Source organism: Danio aesculapii, chromosome 11, assembly GCF_903798145.1.
Source record: "Danio aesculapii chromosome 11, fDanAes4.1, whole genome shotgun sequence".
Lineage (NCBI taxonomy): Eukaryota > Metazoa > Chordata > Actinopteri > Cypriniformes > Danionidae > Danio > Danio aesculapii.
The window spans coordinates 34,911,914-34,924,511 of record NC_079445.1 but is presented as its reverse complement, the minus strand read 5'-3'; the positions used below and the strand labels follow the sequence as shown (position 1 = coordinate 34,924,511).

The 12,598-nt window shown below is 31.1% G+C and overlaps 1 protein-coding gene across 3 annotated transcripts in view; it reads left to right on the top strand.

Moving 5' to 3' along the window:
* pfkfb4a (6-phosphofructo-2-kinase/fructose-2,6-biphosphatase 4a) overlaps positions 1 to 11,862 on the top strand; it is a 30,368-nt gene extending 18,506 nt beyond the window's left edge. For 2 of the 3 annotated variants that reach the window (XM_056467781.1, XM_056467780.1), the window contains exons 11-14: positions 2,314 to 2,443; positions 2,545 to 2,607; positions 2,700 to 2,764; positions 8,164 to 11,862. In XM_056467781.1, coding sequence (XP_056323756.1) covers positions 2,314 to 2,443; positions 2,545 to 2,607; positions 2,700 to 2,764; positions 8,164 to 8,223 — 318 coding nt within the window. In that variant the 3' untranslated portion in view covers positions 8,224 to 11,862. Of the gene's footprint in view, positions 1 to 2,313; positions 2,444 to 2,544; positions 2,608 to 2,699; positions 2,765 to 5,293; positions 5,847 to 8,163 lie in introns of those variants that run through there. The other variant, XM_056467779.1, reaches the window with a different exon arrangement.
* The last annotated feature ends 736 nt before the right edge of the window (positions 11,863 to 12,598 follow it).

The following is a 12,598-nucleotide window of genomic DNA, read 5'->3' as shown; positions in this document are numbered from 1 at the left end:
ACACTATTCTCACTTTATTAAATAAAAGGCGATGTCACATCACCTGCGTTTACTATTTACCATCGTTTATTTCACTGCTGAGCAGGTGGGTTTGTAAATCAGGGCTCAATTTCAGATTTAATTCAATATCATTTTATTTCAGAATATTTCTGTTGCTTGTCAATATGAGAGATGTTTCTGTAAACGTGTGATTTGAGTTATTGGGAACTCTATAACTGTGAATTATCAGGTTATTCATATTTTATATTGATAGAGTTGAGTATTGATATTTGATGTCAGCTGCCGGTATAAAAGGGAGCTGTGTGTATTATGTATGTGCTTGATGTGGTCATTTGTAAGGAGGATATACCAAAATTTAAGGCCAAAACTGACAATTCAGAATACTCTTGGCTAAAAGCTGAATATTTTGTTTTTGTATTATTGATTTTGTGAATATTTGATCATGAAATGTAAGCTCATATTCTGATTGATTTAATTTTATTATAATTTAATATTTGAATAAAAAGATATTTTTAAAAATTTAGATTAATATTTATATTTTTATTTATTTTTATTATTTATATTTATATATTATTTAAGTTTGATTTCTTAATTATATGTATTTGTAAAAATTAATAAAACAATCACACTTTAGTTTTAAAGGTATCGCATTGATTTTCATGAATATTGGATTGTTTAATTACACGAAAGTTTACTTGCCATAATTTTTTAATGTTTATGTTTGTATTTATTTAGATTATTTACAGTTGAAGTTAGAATTATTAGCCCCCTGTTTATTTTTTTCCCCAATTTCTGTTTAACGGAGAGATTTTTTTCAACACATTTCTAAACATAACAGTTTTAATAACTCATTATTAATAACTGATTTATTTTATCTTTGCCATGATGACAGTAAATAATATTTGACTAGATATTTTTCAAGACACTTCTATACAGCTTAAAGTGACATTTAAAGGCTTAACTAGGTTAATTAGGTTAACTAGGCAGGTTAGGGTAATTAGGCAAGTTATTGTACAATGATGATTTGTTCTGTAGACTATCGACAAAAATATAAAGCTTAAAGAGACTAATAATTTTGACCTTAAAATGATGATTAAAAAATTAAAAACTGCTTTTATAGCTGAAATAAAACAAATAAGACTTTCTCCACAAGAAAATATATTGTCAGACATGCTGTGAAAATGTCCTTGCTCTGTAAAACAACATTTGGGAAATATATTTAAAAAAAAAAGAAAATTCAAATTGGGGGCTAATAATTCTGACTTCAATCTGTATTTATTTGTATAATTTTTATTTACATTATACAATATATTCATATTATTTATATTTGTATATTATATATTAAGTTTGATTGTTAATTACATATTTTTATCAAATTAATAAAACAATCACAGTTTTCAGTTTTGAAATTATTATTGATTGTATGAATATTCGATTGTTTAACTGCATGAAAGTTTATATTATGATTGATGTAATTTTAATATAATTTAATATTTGAATAAAAATGAAACATTTCTTTTAATTTGTAATATTTTAAATACTTTAAATTTTTGAAGGTTTATATATGTATTTATACTATTTAAATAAATAATATATTATATATTCATAATATTTATGTTTGTATTATATATATTATTTAAGTTTGATTGATGCAATTTTATTATAATTTAATAATTATAATTTGAATATATATATATATATATATATATGTGTATAATTTTTATAAAATTAATAAAACAATTACACTTTTTAGTTTTGAAAGTATCACATTGATTTTCATGAACATTAGATTGTTTCATTTCGTGAACGTTTATTTCATGTTTGGTGTCCTTTCAATATTTGAATTTTTAAAAATTGTATAAATGAAATAAAATTAAATGCATCCCACACATTTTTAAGGTTTGTATTTGTTTACATTATATTTAAATTACATTATATATTTAAATGATTTCTATTTGTATATTACTTATTTATTCAAGTTTGATTGTGTAATTATATAATTTTATAAAAATAATAAAACACAACGTTTTAGTTTTGAAAGTATCACAAATTGGACAGAAATAGTTTTAGAGCAATGGATCATGCGTTGCTATGTTTGTTAAATCACACTGCCAATGATTTTTATTTGTAGGTCCAAAAATGCATTTTTAACGTTTTTTTTAATCCATAATTGCTCCAGAACCTCACATGTACACAATATTTAATTTTGAGCATTGCTTCACTGACATTATAGCATATCACATTAACATGCAGTCATTCAGTGCATCAATAATCCTGCAATAGAAGAGTTGTAATCCAGCTCTTTTCTCACAGTCCTATGAAGATTTGGTCCAGCGGCTGGAACCCGTGATCATGGAGTTAGAAAGGCAGGAAAACGTTCTGGTCATCTGCCATCAAGCCGTCATGAGATGTTTGCTGGCCTACTTTCTGGACAAAACTGCAGGTGATGACTTTTAAATCACACTTGACTTGTATTGATGGTTATGAGTTGTAAGTAAACTAATGTCTTGTTGTTTGGTGTGTTTTATTTTTGGTCTCTTGCAGAGGAACTGCCTTATCTGAAATGCCCTCTACACACAGTATTGAAGTTAACACCAGTGGCCTATGGTAAGATCAGGACACTTTTTCAGCTAACCTGGATATGATGTATTAATTAAATGTGGTTCAGCTCTTAATTGTGAATCATTGTTGGTCTTCAGGTTGTAAGGTGGAGTCGATCGATTTGAAAGTGGAAGCTGTGAACACACACAGAGACAGACCGACGGTAAGACTTTGAAACATAAAGGCACTGAGGATGTGTGTCCGTATGCTGGATAAAAATATATGGAAGCTTATTTCTGAAAAAAAAAATATTTGCTACTTTTGTTTCTCAATTCCTTCTGTTTTCTTATAATTAAAAGTTAACATTGTAAAGAACTTAAATTAAATGTAACATACTTTTACTTGCAATAATCAGTTAATGTTGTCCAATTCAGACTTTATTCATATAAAAAGTCAGAATTACAAGATATGAATCAGAATTTTAATATGTAAACACAGAAGTCCTGAAGAAAAATAGTTTTGTAATTGTAATGTAAAAAGTTGAAAACTCAGAATTCTGGAAGGGAGAAAAAGTCAATAAGATTAGTCAATAAGTTAATAATATTTTTAAAAAGTCATAATTCCAAGATTTAAACAGAATTCTGGAAGAAACAAAATAGAATTTCAAGGTGAAAACTCCGAATTTTGGGAGAGAAAATGTAGAATTGTGAAATGTAAAATCGGAATAACAAAAAAGTAAAAAGTTTGAAATGTTAACTCTGAATTCCTGGAAAAAAGGTAGAATCCGAGATGTAAAAGTCAGAATTCTGAAATGTACACTCAGAAACCAGAAACCATTGGGGAAAAGTCAGAATTCCTAAATGTAAACTCAGAATTCTATTAGAAAAGTCAGAATTCTAATAGAAAAGTCAGAATTCTAAAATGTAAACTCAGAAACCTTTTGGCAAAAGTCAGAATCTCTAAATGTAAAATCAGAATTTTAAAAAAGTCAAAATTTCCAGATGTAAACTCAAATTGTAAACTTATAATTTCAAAAGGAAATAGTCAGATTTCCAAAATGTAAATGCAGAATTGCTTTTTATAAAGTCAGAATTCTCAGATGTAAACTCATTTCAGGAGAGAAAAGTCAGAATTCCCAGATATAAACTCAGAAAAGTCAGAATTCCCAGATGTAAAGTCAGATATCCAAAAGGAAAAGAGAGAATTCCGAATTGTAAACTCAGAATTCAAAAAGGAAAAAGTCAGTTTTCCAGAATTTAAATGCAGAATTGCCTTTTTAAAAAGTCAGAATTCCCAGATGTAAACTCATAATTCCAGGAGAGAAAAGTTAGAATTCCCAGATGTAAACTCATAATTCCAAAAGGAAAAATGTCACGATTCCTAGATGCAAATTCAAAATTATTAGAAAAACTCCCAGACTTCCAAATTGTAAACTAAGAATCCCAAAAAAGTCAGATTTCCAATGCAGAATTGGCTTTAAAAAGGTCTGAATTTCCAGATGTAAACTCAGAATTCCAAAACGAAAAGTCAGAATTACAAATTGTAAACTCAGAATTCCAAAAGGGAAAAATTACGTTTCCAAAATTTTTATGCAAAATTGCCTTTTAAAAAAACTCAGAATTCCAAGGTTTAAACTCAGAATTCCAGGAGAGAAAAGTCAGATATCCTAGATGTAAACTTAGAATTTCAAAGGAAAAGTCAGAATTCCGCGAATCACTAGATTTCCAAAATTTAAAAGCAAAATCTCCTTTCAAAAAAGTCTGAATTTCTACATGTAAACTCAGAATTCCGAAGGAAAAGTCAGAATTCCGAATTGTAAACTCAGGATTCCAAAAGGAAAAAGTGAGAATTCCAAAATTTAAATGCAGAATTCCATGAGAGAAAAGTCATAGATGTAAACTCAGAATTCTAAAAAAACAACAACAGAAAAACCCTCTGAATTCCATATTGTAAACTCAGAATTCCAAAAGAAAAAAAGTCTGATTTCCACAATTTAAATGCAGAATTTCTAAAATAAATGTCAGAATTTCCAGATGTAAACGCAGAATTCCAAGTGAGAAAAATCTAAATTCTGAAATGTAAACTCACAAGTGCAAAATGTAAACTGAAATTTCCTATAAAACGTTGGAACTTCGAGATATAAACTCAGAAATCCAGGACAAAAGAATTTAAAACATCAGAAAAATATAAACAAAACAATGACTAGAAGAAAAAAAAAGAGTCTGTAATTTGAGATGTGAACTCAGAATTCCTAGAAGAAAAAAAGTTGCAAAATATAAACTCACAATAGTGTAAAAAGTCTGAATGGTGAACCATAAAGTCACATGCACCATTTTTCTATCTGCATTGAACGTCAGAAAGGAGCTTCCACTAAACGCCTCCCCTGTCTGCTATGGCTTAAGAGGAAAGTGTGGAGTCAGTCTGTAGTTATGCTTGAGAGCTCTTCTGTTTAATGAAGTGATTAAGATTCGTGGTCTCCTGAGCCTCAACCGTCAAAAGAACCACGTTGTGTTGGATCACTGATGAATTTACCTATAGCTTCTACAACAGCATGACCATTTATTAAACATCCCAGGGTTTATTATATTACACTGCTTTCCTTATTTTGTCCTGTCTTTGTTTTGAGTTCTGCGCTCATTGATTTGGATGTTAATGTTATTTGTGGACTCATTTTTCATCATCATCGTCGTCACCCGCTCATCACCTCATCTTATTAATTTGTGCCGTCATTCCCTGTGTTTGCTTCAAACAGAACGTAGATGTGTCTCGGCTGGCGGAAGAGGCTTTGTTAACCGTACCAGATCATCACTGAACGTTCCTCACAACAACCTTATCTCATTCCCATTTTATTCCAATCCTAAAACGCAGTTTTACACCTCAGAGTTTATGAAGCACTTGAGTAATTCAGCTTTGTGTTCTTGTGTTTAATATTAAATTGCACTTTATTATAAATGCACACTCAAATTTCTATATACATAAGAATTCATCTGCTGCTATGAAAGATCACTCCAGAAGCACGTCATATTTATTTATGGTAAATTAGGATGGGGATTTAATTATTCATAATTTAGGACTGTCTATCATGTATATAAGAACGGTGATATTTTTGTTGTTATCAGGGCCTTATGGTGCTTTCGGATGAAGGACGTTTTTAAATCATTTTAGTTTTTTATTGGAGTAATTTATCTTTTTGAAACACTAAGGATATCATGTTGTGATGTGAAACCTCTTCTTGTGAGTGAGAAGGGCAAATCTCTACTGTAATGTCTGTTTGCGATGCTAATAAAACTATTGGAATAGTGAAATCCTGTCTCTCTTTGCATTCTGCACTACACTGCCAGATTTTGCTTGGTTTTAATGGCCCATAAAATGAGGTAACATTAATATGGCTGATAAAATGTGGTGTTAAATATAGTGGTAAAGGGCAGTGATGTCGTCAGTGGACTTTTACCTGAAGTCAAAAGGGTGGAGACGCTGAGCCGATCATATCAGATGTTTTTTTTTTTGTCTTATGAACTTTGACCCCTGTGATTACATGCTGATCTATTTTTACACTATTATGAAATACAAATATTACGTAATAATCATTAGCTTGTTTTAAAAAAAAAAAACACCCTGATCTCATGAGGAAACGTAAGTATTTTACGTTTTGTCAGTTTAGTGCCTAATTCGTATGAAAATTTACGATTTTAAAAGGAGGCGTGGCACCAAACCCCACCCCTAAACCTAACCGTCATTGGGGGATGAGCAAATCCTACTAAATTGTATGAATGAGATTAACCACTAAATCAAAAAGTTACGAATTGGCGTGAGATTGTGTTGAAAAATACTATATATTCTTTATTTTTAAAAATTGTTTCAAATTGTCGGTGCCAATGTCCTAGTGGTAAAGTGCGCCGACATCTTGACTTTATTCTTCATGTACGAGCAGGCGCAGCCATTTAAATCTTTTTGGCTCGACACTTCCGGTCTCATTCACTTCCAATTCTTTTTTAGACATTAACAACTGCTCGTTATGCTGCTTGCAAACTTATATTTTCTTATTATATTATTCTACTTGGTCTGTATAGTCATGCACACACTTGTTTGTAGAGCAAGTAGTTTGACCGTTTTCTGCCGTTTATTATTCCTAGTTATGTCTCCCATAGGCTACTAAAACAGACGTTCTAAAACAATCGCAAAAACGTGCACAGCTCCATATTGAAGAATAAGGTCAATAGCACTGAAGTGCTCACAGCGATCTGAGTTTGATTTCCAGCTCGAGGTCCTTTGCTAATCCTTTAAAAAAAATTTACTCAGAATTCTTACATTTAAACTTAGAATTCCAAAAAATTTACTCAAAATTCCAAAAATAAACTTAGAATTACAAAAATAAACTCAGAATTTAAAAATTTAAACTCAGAATTTCAAAATTTAAACTCAGAATTTCAAATTATAATTTTAGAATAGCAAAATTTTAACTTAAAATTCTAAAATTTAAACTCAAAATTCTAAACTTTTAACTCAGAATTCCAAAATTAAACTCAGAATTTCCAAATTTAAACTCAGAATTCCAAATTATAATCTCAGAATTTCAAAATGTAAACTCAAAATTTTAACTCGGAATTCTAAAAATAAACAGTTAAAAACGCGAAGCTAACAGATATGAAAACAGCTGATGGAGTATACACTAACCTGCACATTATTCAATCACAAGATTGTGCTAAACAGTCAAAAACGCAAAGCTGACAGAAAAAAAGTTACGATATTAAACCTGCATGCAATCTTTGTACTTTTGTAAATAAAATAATAGTTTCATTGCATTTTAGAAAATGTCACACCTCTTTCAGAACTTGACTTGTAAAACTATGGCTCTTATATGTATATCTTTTGATTGCTTAAGAAAGTTTTTGGTTGCTTAATTCTTTTGCTTTAAATTGTTTTTTGATTTCGACAAAAGTAATAAAAAAGTATTTATGATTAAAAAAAGTAAATATAGATTTTTTTATGTAAATGTATAAAACTTATGATTAATACATAACTTCAATCAAACTGGAAAATTATAATGTAAAAGTAAATGTAAAAGATTTTTTGTGTATACATGTATATACATTTCCCTTTTTTAACCTTTTAATAAATACTAATCATAATTATGATTATTCAGATATAATAAGCCAGCAAAAACAATCATTTTTCTATTATAAATAAGTTGTTTTATAGTATATAAATGAAATCATTTTTAATCCTTAAAAATGTGTTAGTTTCTTTAAAAAGTAATAACAAAACCGACCATTTCAACAACAGATCAATAAAATTTGACAAGAAAATGAGTTTGAAAAGTCAACACTTAATATGCAGGCTAGAAAAATGCATTAAATCTGGTTGTTTTAACTGAAATTATGAAGAAAGTATTTTAATTACAACACAATACCCTGTTATAGGCTATCAAACTCACAGTTTATTCCCATTAAATCCAATATAATAGTTGATCATTCAACTCTAAAAAACTGGACCCACACAGTTTTAATTGACTAGAACTTCTATGTTAAGCTGCTTTGACACTATCTACATTGTAAAAGCGCTATAGAGATGAATAAATAAAGATGAATTGAATTGAGTTGAATTTTCTTTGTCTTTCCGCAGAATGTTAATGTTCACCGCACCACAGAGGATGCCCTGCAGACCGTTCCGACTCACCTCTGACCCACAGCCACCCCGCCGTCCAACTGTCCACTACACCTGAGTCTCTGATCCAGTCGCTGTAAGATAACCAGTGCTTGTGTATAGTGTGTGGTTTCTCACTCTGTGTTTTGAAAGAGCCATAATCCGTTTACATGGCATGAGGTCTACACGTAGCCTGGGAGATTTCGTTTGCACTTAATGGGGTTTGGGTTACATTTACAACACCAGTTCTGAAAAAGTTGGGACATTTTGTAAAATGCTGGTAATATTAATTGCTGTTAATCAGGCAGATGTTTTTTTTATAGAGAGAGAGAGTTACAGGTAGCACTTTCCAATAAGGTCATAAGTTAATGTATTTACTAACATGAACAAGCAATGAGCAATACATTTACTACAGTCTTTATTCATCTTTGTTGATGTTAGTTAATGAAAATGAATCATTCATTGTTATTCCTTGTTAACTCACCCAAATGAATTACCTTATGTTATTAAGTGGCTCTCTGGAATACTTGAATCTGATTGGTCAATCATGTCATTCCAAGGTAAGTTATGTTATATTATATTAGTGATAAAGTACATCCAGGAGGTTGTTATGGCAGAATGAAGTGAAGTATTATCCTTACATGGCTACTTGCCACAAAACTGAATCTGTTCTGAGTCATAATATTTTATTAGTTCATAAATTAAAAGCAAAGGTGATATATATATATATATATATATATATATATATATATATATATATATATATATATATAAATAGAGAGAGAGAGAGAGACAGAGAGAGAGAGAGAGAGAGAGAGAGAGAGAGAGAGAGTATACACTAACCTGTGCATAATTTGGTCACAAAATGGCGCCATCAGTTAAAAACGCAAAGATAACAGAAAAGAAAACAGCTGATGGAGTATACACTAACCTGCACATTATTTAATTACAAGATGGCACCAAACAGTCAAAAACATAAAGCTAACTGAAACAACAAAAGCTGATGAAGAATACATTTACTTCAGCATTGTTTAATCACACAAGATGGCGCCAAACAGTTAAAAACGTGAAGCTAACAGAAACGAAAACAGCAGATAGATATACTCTAACCTGCACATTATGCAGTCATAAGACGGTTGCCAAACAGTCAAAAACATAAAGATAATAGAAACGACAACAGCTGATGGATATATACTAACCTGCGCATTATTCGGTCCCAAGACGGCGCCAAACAGTCAAAAACATAAAGCTAATAGAAATGACAACAGCTGATGGATATACACTAACCTGCACATTATTCAATTATAAGACTGTGCCAAACAGTCAAAAACATAAAGCTAATAGAAATGACAACAGCTAATAGAGTATACACTAACCTGCGCATTATTCGGTCACAAGACCGCGACAAACAGTCAAAAACATAAAGCTAATAGAAACAACAACAGCTGATGGAGTATACATTAACCTGCACATTATTCGGTCCCAAGACGGCACCAAACAGTCAAAAAACGTAAAGCTAACAGAAATGACAACAGCTGATGGAGTATACACTAACCTGCGCATTATTCAGTCCCAAGACGGCGCCAAACAGTCAAAAAACGCAAAGGTAACAGAAACGACAACAGCTGATGGAGTATACACTAACTTGAGCATTGTTTAAGCACTCAAGATGGCGCCAAACAGTTAAAAACGTGAAGCTAAAGGAAACGGAAACAGCTGATGGAGTATACACTAACCTGCACATTATTCAATCACAAGATGGCGCCAAACAGTCAAAAACATAAAGCTAATAGAAACGACAACAGCTGATGGAGTATACACTAACCTGCGCATTATTCGGTCACAAGACCGCGCCAAACAGTCAGAAACATAAAGCTAATAGAAACAACAACAGCTGATGGAGTATACACTAACCTGCACATTATTCGGTCACAAGACGGCACCAAACACTCAAAAAATGCAAAGCTAACAGATACGAAAACAGCTGATGGAGTATACACCAACCTGCACATTATTCAATCACAAGATGGCGCCAAACAGTCAACGCAAAGCTGACAGAAACGAAGTTACGATATTAAACCTGCATGCAATCTTTGTACTTTTGTAAATAAAATAAAAGTTTCATTGCATTTTAGAAAATGTCACACCTTTTTCAGAACTTGACTTGTAATACTATGGCTCTTATATGTATATCTACTATACATATATTTACAGAAATGTCTGTTATACCTATATGGGAACTGCAGGTGTGTTCTTTTGCTGCTCCTCCAATAATTGTGCTTCTGTATTGGCAAATCTGAATGGGTTTCTCTCTGTTATTTTGAGGGATGGATGACAACATTGTTGTATCTTTGTACATAGAAATCTGAGAAAAAAACACTCATTGTGTCAAAGAGCTTTATTTACTTCATTTCCCTAAAACATTAGAGCTGTTTTTTATATGCTTGAAAATAAATATTGACCTTTTTCACCTGACATTTAAACAGATACTGATGATCAATTACAAGTGCTAGTTGTTTTAATCAGGCAGGTATTTTTTATATCATGTAAATTTTCAAAAGTGATTTTAACTGCATGTTTCTGAGAATTTTAAGTGGTCGTGGGAGAGAAACATAAGCTGTTTGTTACATTAACAAATTTGGGAACAAGACAAAAATCTCAGTATTTGTATTGATATTAAACCTGCTCTACATTTACTGATCATTATTAGCTATTTGCATTTAGTAGAGCACTACATTTTGTTTGGAAACAGGCTAATTTTGCAAGTCTCCTATAAGTAAAAGGTTGAAATGTACCATTTTTTAATCCATTTAGCCAATCTTTAGGTCTGGCAGGAGCACTTTTAGCTTAGCTTAGCATAAATCATTAGACCATTAGCATCTCGCTCAAAAAATTCAAATAAAAGTTTTGATAATTTTCCTATTTAAAGCTTGACTCTTCTGTAGTTACATTGTGCAATGAAGAGTCAAACTTTAAATATTAGCAAAACTCTTGGGTTATTTTTTGAGTGAAATGCTAATAGTCTAATTTGATTCAATGACTTATGCTAAGCTAAGCTAAGCTAAAAGTGCTCCCACCAGACCCGGAAATCATCTGAATGGATTCAAAAATGATACAACTCCAACATTTAACTCTAGGTGACTTGACAAATGAGTCTATTTCTGTTTCCTTAATGATTAAAACCGTACAGAACTGTTAACTGAGTTCATCTGAGTGTGTCCGATGTTAAATCTGTGTTTCTTTAGTCTAGCTGAACATGTTTATGTGCACTGAATTGTTGCCTCAAACCGTATCCAAAGAGTGCTGTGATGATTCCTGTACATTTGAAGCAGATCTTATCTATTTAAATGAGATTTTCTGGAATATGACTGCTTGTATTGTTATGATTTGGTGCCAGAATCACACTAAATATATAGAGATGTTTTGATGTAATAGTGCATCAGTAGTAAAGAATCACTGATTTGAATTCATCTGTGTATCCAAATACGTTATCATGTACACCGCCACTCGTACGACATAACCGGAAGTCAAAACTGTGTACATACTACAAGATCATGGAAAAGTAATATATTTGATGTCAGTTCACATGGAACTTTTATTGCACCCATTGAGATAGAATCAGTGTTTGAGTGTTTGCATTGAAATTTCTCCTTGAATAAACTTTTTGTGGTGATTTTATATGTTGTCGTTTTGCTTCTATGCTGATTCATTGTTTTACACTTATTATTTCGATGTAAACATTTGCAAAAATAAAATTTTAAATAAACAATATTAAAAACAATATCTATCCATCCATCCATCCATCCATCCATCCATCCATCCATCCATCCATCCATCCATCTATCCGCCCATCCGTCCATCCATCCATCTATCCATTATCTCCCCATTCATCAATCTAGAGAGTAAAAATGTGGAGGGCTATATATTTAATTAATATTTTTGTTAAATAAAACACATGATTTTTAACCTTTTAAATATGTATGTATTATATATACATACACTTTTCCCAATCAAATTAGATGCAGATTTATTTTACACATGTTGTTCTTTAACATTTTAAAAATTAAATTAATTTAAACAACATTTTTAATCCTTAATTTCGTGATTAAAATAAATTAAAACTTAATCCTTAAATATTAATCAATAAACAGGCCTAACTTTATCGTATATGAAATGTAATAGGCAATTTTTTTCCACATCGTTCGATCTACTTTCACTATACCAGTTGTGTTGACTTTGTTATTTCCTTAATAACAATATGAACCCCCGTAAATCAACTTCACGACAATCAACGATGGAAACAATAAAACTGAATCAAACCTACCAATGTACATTTGATTGTTTGTAATGAAAACCTGGATAGGACCTGGATTTTTTTTCCACTCGCATTAAACTTCCAGTCTGCTTTCTCAAA